This window comes from Cryptomeria japonica, chromosome 9, assembly GCF_030272615.1.
Source record: "Cryptomeria japonica chromosome 9, Sugi_1.0, whole genome shotgun sequence".
In the NCBI taxonomy this organism is placed as follows: Eukaryota; Viridiplantae; Streptophyta; class Pinopsida; order Cupressales; family Cupressaceae; genus Cryptomeria; species Cryptomeria japonica.
The window spans coordinates 189,355,945-189,365,182 of NC_081413.1; the positions used below are offsets into that span (position 1 = coordinate 189,355,945).

The 9,238-nt window shown below is 33.3% G+C and overlaps 1 protein-coding gene across 1 annotated transcript; it reads right to left on the reverse strand.

The window, feature by feature from the left end:
* Nucleotides 1-3,607: 3,607 nt before the first annotated feature.
* Nucleotides 3,608-6,242, reverse strand: LOC131858023 (L-type lectin-domain containing receptor kinase S.4-like). The gene is made up of 3 exons (XM_059210862.1): nucleotides 5,265-6,242; nucleotides 4,824-5,125; nucleotides 3,608-4,726 (listed from the first exon to the last, which is right to left on the reverse strand). The coding sequence occupies exons 1-3, from the start codon at nucleotides 5,992-5,994 to the stop codon at nucleotides 3,869-3,871; spliced, it is 1,890 nt and encodes a 629-aa protein (XP_059066845.1). The 5' UTR covers nucleotides 5,995-6,242; the 3' UTR covers nucleotides 3,608-3,868.
* Between the last annotated feature and the right edge of the window lie 2,996 nt (nucleotides 6,243-9,238).

The following is a 9,238-nucleotide window of genomic DNA, read 5'->3' on the forward strand; positions in this document are numbered from 1 at the left end:
TTTAATATCCTAATTTTACTCTATTTTGCAAGTCTTACCTACAATCATGGATTTCAAAATAATTATGGAACACTGTAACTAGCTTTGTTTTGGTAGTTTCATGTGTTGGTGAGTAGTGTTTATTTTGGATGTAATATACTTTTTTGTGTTTTGAGGTAGTTTTCTTTTAGCATGAATTGAGTTGTTGTTTGTTTAATGGGGGGACAATGGATTTTGAATTTTTCTGAACTATAATTTTTTCTTCTTGCATCTATTGATTTGATCAACTTGTCCACTTGAAGTATTTTTTGCTTCATAGTTGAGCACCATGATTATGGGCTTCCTCATTGCAACATGGGGTAAAGATCATGTACTATTTACCGCAGATTGGTATTGAACTTGGATAATAGCTTGATACCACAATCTTATTTACGTTGATTTTAATACTCCACAATCTTTCTGACATGTCCTCCAAGTTAATGATTTCTTTATCGTGTTGTGGGGATGTAGAGAACTTCATATTTTTAAAATAATATAATATACATAATTAAGAATTGACTTTATTGAATAATCTATTATGCTCAATATAACAAAAAGTAGTTACATAATGATATAACTCAACACAATGTTTGATTGCATAAGCCAAGAGATTGGCTAAACATAATGAAAATTACTTATGTTCCAAAATAATATAAAGTCAAACACAATGAATTATATAAAACAAGCTAAATATCATCCTGATAGGGACTCCCATCATCTATCTCCCATGCTCACATCACGAGCAAGAACACTATCGTAGCCCTTTACCGCCCAATCGCGAAGCATTACAATGTTTCTTCGGAGTTCTTCCTGACATGAAGAACCACCGACCCTACACGAAGAAGTCTAACAACTCAAAATTGATAGGGGATGAAATCTGGTGTAGCTTAGTGTATCCACAATCTATGATGCTATTGTAACGACACTAAGATATGGAAGAGAGTGAAAATATATTGATTCACTTAGTAAGCATATACTAAGTAATCAATAGAAGTTTGGCCAAAGATCTTTTAGGGCAGACTATCAGCTAATGAGTTAAAGAAAATACTTAAACCTCTCTTGAAACTCACCCTTCTCTTTTACTCCATATTCAACAACCATCCAATACCCACAAATTATACATTGAAAACACAACAGTGCATATAAAATAGGCACCGAGCATACATATCACTCATTGGAACACAACAAAGAATACATGAGCTTGCAACATGCTAATGCATCTATGCAATATGAATACAAATGCACATAGGAACATACATAGTCAAACAAGAGTATACAAGAACATTCAAGTCATACACAAGTGCATAAAAACATATAGATGCATTAGACTAGAACATGTCGATAACTCTACAAAAGCACCCATAGGTTGCAAAAGAATCTTCCCTATGCAACATCATATAATGTTAAAGTCCACACATGGATACCATTCGACCTCATTATAATGCGAGATAGAAAAACACATCTTTCTAAACAAGCACAAGAGTTTATGAAATCTACACGAGCTTAGAAAAATGTACAAAAGCATAGTAATGCATGAGTCTATGTACATTCAAGATCACAAGACACTCATGAGCATATAAGCAATACAAGAGCAACTAGAGCATACAAGTGCAATAGTCTCTAAGACATATTTGCAAGTCTACAAAAACACTCATTGGCTTACAAAAGCCTCTATATATGTATGTCTTATCTTCTTGATAAATACGTTCTTGCATGAATACCGGTTCAACCATTATTTACAAAAGAGAACCTAATCATAATGTTTCTTGAACACCTGCATGAGAGAGTATATAGACTTGTGGAAGCATTTATAAACATACTAAGCATAGGTAAGCATCCTTCTTTACTTTCTAAATTAATTCATAAATTTGTGTTCCATCTTAATCATAAATGTTTCAAGAGTAATAAGTATACAAATCATCTCAAACAATAAGAACCTGTAGTGTCTTTGTCATGATTCACTAAGAATCATTTACAAGGAAATCTTGTTTCTTTAAGATAAAGTATTACTCTAATGAGATTTGTATTCAACAACATACAAAATCATAGAACGACCATCAACCAATGGATCATGTGCACAACCACAACAATTGTACAACTAGATTCTCTAAACTAGAATCCAATTCTCCATCTTGTTGCAATCCATATAAAAAAAAAAAATCACGTACAAATTCCACTTAAATACAGATTAATATCACTAGGAAAGTGTCCCCTTGTACAACCAAAATCGGGTTGTAATACCAAATAAAAATAAAATCCATGTGCATGTAGTTATAGTATTGAAATCTCAAAGATAATGTTGTGATACTGAATCTAAAGGAAACTATGCCCATATAGTAGAAATAATGCACAAACATCTCCTACATTAGTTTTATGAGAGAGTAATTGCCAATGATTCTAGATCTATACAATACCATTAAATAAAACACAAAATACAAGATGTATCATATATCTTGGGAAAACCCTTTTGGGAAAAATGCATCCTCTAAAGCGCACCTAATTTATTATTCAACAACAAAATGATTATAGTATATTTACAAAGTAACAATGATCTATTAGGATAAAGAGAAGATTACCATTGACTTCTAGAGTCAATCCAACAACATGTTCCCCACCTCTAATGCATGCTTTATAAGCTACACCCATAACCATACTGCAATGCCACAACCATAGGCAACAAGACATCAATTGTGGAGTACAATTGATAAAATAATCCTATAATAAGAAATGCATAATGCCTCAATCTCGAGCCTTCAATATATAGACTTAATGAGGCCCTCAATGGGCCCAAAGATTGTCCTAAAATGTATTGGTAAGAATTATCATGACCCAAAATAATTTGAACATTAAGAACTTCAAGGTGTGTGACATCCGATCCCAATGAAAAATATGTTGATTGTATGGTAATCTAAAAATGTAACAACACATGTATTTAAATGTAGTAAATTATCATTCAAAGATTATATGCTTTCAATAGTATTTAAAAAATCATATATGCTTATACTGAGTTGGCAATAACATAATATATTGTTGCTTTTTAACTATAAACATGCATGATATTAAGCTCAACTTGTCAAACTACCACCAAATCTACTAACACAAGTAAGAACGCTACTACGCTACCACCGCACAATATTGTTATCACAACTTTAGTGACGAGCAACAATAACATGACAAGCTAGGAATTAAGCCTATTTGAATGCTAATAGAAAGATCAAAAGAAAATCTTCACACATCTAAATTTTTTATTAAATCTGTAGTCAATCAATAGATATAATTTTACATTCTTTTCAATCTAATCTCCATGTTTTTGCATCTATTTATCTTCATTTATTTTAAAAGTAAATCAAACACACCTTTCTTTTATTAAATAAATATGATTTTCCATAAACCATAAAATAGATAAATACAAAATTGTTACAAAATCTAAATAACAAAAAATATAGTAATTAAATTAACATCAATTAAACTTATTAAGAGTATAATTAAACTAAATTTAAAATTTAATTTTCATATAAAATTTTAATTATAGATCATTACTTTATGAATTTTCTTTTTAAGATACAGTAAATATGAAAAAGTTCACTTATTTATCAATTCTTATTGAAAGCTAAAATTTTCAACATATTCTTATGAATTATGAATGTGCACTCATTGCTCCCACAAGATGATGTACAATGAAATATGAATGTACTCTCACACGAATGATGTGCTTTCCAATTGGCATCCTATGCTGTGATTGCCAATTCATTTCACAATTTTAATTTCTCAAAAAATTCACTCGCTGTTTGATGTTGCCAAATGCAAAACGGTTGGAAAAAATCATTCTGACAGCTCCAAAGAAGTAGCACTAAACGAATTGAATTCTGCAATGTACATTAAGATCCACAGGCAAAGCAGCCTCACCAGAGAGGATCTGCAGCACGTTTCTCATGCTAAGCCTCTCCTGCGGATTAGGGTTTGAACACACAAGCCCTAATACAAGCACAATTTCAGCTTTGCCCTTATCATAATCGCCTCCAAGCCTCTGATCCACAGCATCTAGTAATCTTTTATTTGCATACAAATCCCAAACCCACTTAACCAAAATCATACCTTGGGCATCTACAGGTTTTCTTCCGCAGGCAACCTCCAGCATAAGAGCCCCAAAGCTGAACACATCTGTGGAAGGAGTAGCCTTACCAGAATGTATAAGCTCAGGTGCAATGTATCCCAGAGTGCCCACCACATGAGTAGTTTGGGGCTTTTCACTGTGGTCATATAACCTTGCCAAACCAAAGTCACCCACTCGGCCGTTCTGATCAGTGTCCAACAATACATTGCTGGATTTGATGTCCCTGTGTACCACACATTTGTCCCACTGCTCATGTAAGTATAGCAGCCCGGCGGCTACATCTGTGAGAATTTTGAATCTGTGGGCCCAAGTAAGATTCAATTTTGGACTGAACAAATTTCTTTCAAGGCTTCCGTTGCACATGTAATCGTAGACGATGAAGAGGCGCTTGTTTTTTCTGGACCAGCCTCTGAGGGGCACCAGGTTCCGGTGCTGTAGCCGCCCAAGGCTTGAAATTTCTGCCATGAATTCCTCCATTCCTTCTGTAAAATCTTTTGTAATGCATTTTACGGCGACTTCTTCGCCTGAGGGCAGAGTTCCCCTGTATACCCGGCCAAAACCCCCATAACCCAGAAGATTATCGTCTCTGAAACCCTGCAATAAAACTCAGTGGTAAATCCCTTGTTCAGGATTCTGTGAGATATTGAAAGCTTTTGTAGATGTAATAAGATATTCCTTTATTCATAGTTACCTTTGTACTGAGGTTAAGTTCCCGGTAAGCAAATCTGTGCGGCCAACACTCTAACTCCCATTGCTCAGTGAAGTCTATGTAATCCGTTCTTTTGAACCAATAAAATATGCCGACAATGAGTCCCAAAATGAAAGCTGCTGAGCATATTACAGTAATGTATATGAACTCCATAGAATTATAGAATTTGGGGTTTCTGACATAAAAAGAAGGGAGGTGCAAAGTATCTAGATCCAAAGTCTTATGATTGCCAGTTGCAAAGCTCCAGGCCAAAATGTAATGATCCTCAACCAGAGGAGAACTGCCTGTGATGCAAAACAATTCAATACTCTCCTACAAAATTACTGAAAAAGACAAAAAAAATTCACATTCAAAATTTATATCATAATTTGCAATTAAACAAGGAAAGATTAACACAAGGAACTGTGTAAAGGGGAATTTCACCTGTAGAAGCAGAGAACCCCACCCACATCTGGTCTTGTATGATTCCATCCAAATCCAAATCTTTCCTGGCGAGCAGGGCTTTCTGCGGCCTCGCCTCTCCAACCGGTGCAATGCTTATGTCCAGCTGCTTGGATTCGCCATTATAGTCGATCCAGGCCCTTATATTATGCCCACTCTTGAGATTAATGGGCGTCGATGTGTTCCCTTTCCAGTAAGCAGCAGGTTCTGCAGCCACCGATTTGACGCCATTAAGATCGATTCCGACATGGTTGTCATCCTTATCCTCCACGCCTATGCTCTTACTTGTGTCAAATTCTACTGCAAAAAGATGGTTATAGTCTTTTCCATTACTGGATAGGTTTACGAGACCCAGATACTGCGTGGCGAAGGCAGCGTTGAGAGCCGGTGTGGGCGTCATGATGAAGCAGAGACCGTTGCTGCCGCCCGAGAGCGGATGCGGAACCATGGCGAATATGAAGCTTGTGCTGAATGAGATTACAGAACCGTTTCTTTTCATGGGGACCGCCTTGTCAAAATAAGCACGACCAATGAGACGCTCTGAGTGATTTGTGAGGCGTATTGCGTTGGATTGTATTGAGGCATCTGCAACATATTTGATTGTGCTTGTGGTATTGAAGTGATTGAAGACGAAACTGGTATTCTGCTGCACACCCTCAGCTTCAGTTAGAATGATTAAGAGGCAGAGAATCAGAATCTGCATCATCGCCATTGAATTAGCTTATTCTGAGCAGTGTGTCTTTTGGGTGGGCGGTTTTGTTTTCTTATGGGGACTGTGAACAGTAGTTGTGGAGTCTGAATTATTCATAGGTTAATCCATATAAATTGGCATGTGCAGGGCTAACTTTTCATTTGAGAGTGAAGTGAGGACTTAAAATCAATGGATTCTTTTGACCAATGAAAAACGTGAGAAGAAGAGTGTTGGAAGAGGATTCTAAATATAAGTTGAATGATATATAATTGAGGGTGAGTTCCAACTCTCTCTAATGACATAATGTAATTTAATAGTGAATAGTCAATTTTGGTTTATAAAAGGAATACAAGATTTAAATATTTTTATATAAATGAGGATGTCATATTATAATTGATTATTTATAAAATTATTATATTTATATATTTTTTATATTCACTATCGTGGAATCTGGAGGTGTCCTCACCGAAGCGAGACTAATCCCCTAGCCGGGGACTCGAACTCAAGACCATGGGGAGCATACCCATGCCTTAAGTTGCGATCCACAACCAGGTGAGCTAGGGCCGAAGCCCATATATTTGTATATTTGATTTTGTATTATCAAAATATCACTTATTAGAAACACAATTGTTTCAAAAATTACAACAACAAAATTGATCGCGTTTCACAATCACATTTTGAGTTTTGGAGGTTGTATTAACATTTAATCAAAGTCATTTTTTTAATAAAGAAAATAGATTTATTAATTACCAAAGCTAGGAGGTTGTAGATGATTTAATTTATTGTATAAATGATGATTATTTGAGTTTTGATTGGACTTATCATAAGTCTTACACACCTACATTAATTAAGTTAAAATAACTTTTGAATATATTTTCCTATTGCTTTTCATTTTCAACAAAAATAACTTAAATGCAATTCTTAAAGGGTAATGCAAGAGTTTGACTAGGGAAACATTATTTTGCAATGCATGCACACTTCATGAACACTTCCATAGAAAAATAAGTGAGAAGAAGGATGCATAGTAGCACTTTCATACTCACCATTAATGATAGGTATATCTTTGGAAAGATATTAGTTTCTTGCTAGTTTTCAAATCTCCTTTGTTATTGTTGTTTGATTATGTGGGGAACCATTCTATAAATAAGTATTTTTTTAATTTTTTAGTCTTTTTGTTAGCATGGTCTCGTTTTTGGGGAATTTCTTAACTTTACCATTAGTACTTGATATATCTTTGATAATGGCACCACTTAGCTTTGGATATTTTTAAGTTAAATATTTACCTATAATACCCTTGTGCATTAGCTCAAATCCTTTGTTGTGTATATATTTATATTCTTGTCACCTTTCCAAAGTTCATATTCTTATTGTATTAGGGTTTAACTATTTTCTTTAGGATTTTATAAATATGTTACAATTCCCTACAATTTTAGATCCCTAACATTCAAGTGATTTTCAAAGTTTTGAGGTTTTCATGTAATAAATACAAACTAACATTTAAAAAATAAATCTCATTGAATATATGCTTAAGATCCCCACTTTATTGACATCACAACTCAAAGTTCCCATGTTACTTGATGCATTTGTAGTGGTATCACTATAGTTTAAGTAACTACATTGAATTTTCCTACAAATCTCCTACAAAACTCTTATGTATTAGTTCAAATGCATTAGCATCACTTAGCATCCATATTTTTTACCTTGTTAGCATATATATATATATATATATATATATATATATATATATATATATATATATATATATATATATATATATATATCGTATTTTGTACTAATGTGTACATTACTTATTGTTGATAAGTAGAGATACAATCTATTCCTGAGCACATGAGGTTTGATTAATAGAAACCTATTGTCAATTATGAGATTGGTTCTTCATCTTCCTAGTATGATAAAAGAGACGGATTGTTCAATTATATTTTATAGTCATTATGTTTAGACATTTTTTATATGTCTCATTACATGTAGGTATAGTGGTAATAGTGTAGAGTTATGTAACACTCTTGGCTAGCAAAATATTTTATAGACAAAACACATCATATGTCAGGTTTACAACCCATTATGACCCTATAAAATCCTAATTTCTTGAGATGAATTTCCATTTACATTTCCACTCATATTAATTAAATGAAGTTAGGATTAGGTCCTTATTTGGAGAACTTAAAAAAGGGCACAAGATAGCCCCCCTTGATTTGATTGTGACGAATGTTAGGCCCCTAAGAAAAAATGGAAGTTAGTTAAGATAGGGTGCACAAATTATCCATTTATAACATGTATAATTTTATATTTCTTTTTATAAAAGTGGCTATTCAAATCTTAATTATTCATGAAAATTGGATTCCTTGAAAAATTCTAATAGTTTTCAGAGACAAATTGCAAAATTTTGTTAATTTAGGAGAAATTTGTGGTCCATTAAAATTTAATGTAAATGTAAACTTTAAAGGCCAAAAAAATAGTTTAAAATGATGTAATTTTGAAAAACTGATTGTACCCTTATGTTTTTTATGAAAATAATTTTTTGTTCACTATAAATTTGTAAAAAAATGATATGTTAACAATTTATAGAAAAAAGAAGCTCCTTTTCAAACTTTGAGAAGACTAGTGATTAACCAATCATGACCTAGTGGTTAGGTAATCATGATTAGGAAATTAAGAAACTATAGCTTGACAGTGCACTGAGGGTGACCAAGTGGTTAAGGAACGATGACTTGATTGTTAGGAGCTTCATTTGAGTGATTACTTGGTGGTTAGTAAATTAAATAGCTATTTTGATTGCTTCTTGGTGTTGGAGTAATTAGGTAATCACATTTGTAATTATTTAATCATTCATTAATTACTTAGGCCCCCTATTGCTTTATTACACTTAAGCTAAACATAAGAGTGCTTTTCTATAGTTAGATTAAGCTATATTTAGGTCATTTTGTCTTAATTCATTAGATGAGGACAATTGTCATTATCTAACTTAATCCTCATCTAGTTGAATTCAAATAATTATTCAATATAGGTTAATCTCATTATTAAATGCTTGTGTGGATCAACTCATCTTTCTCAAGGTTGCATAATACTCAATCATAGATTTTTTTAGATGTGGTAAGTGTGTAAGGTGAAAAATGATGATGACAAACTATTGCGAAACCACAAAAGATCCAACCACAACAAACCCTAGTTTTACAATAAAGCATTCACAATACACCAATGAAGAAACCTAAGAACATGCAAATCAACAAATTGAAACAATAACACC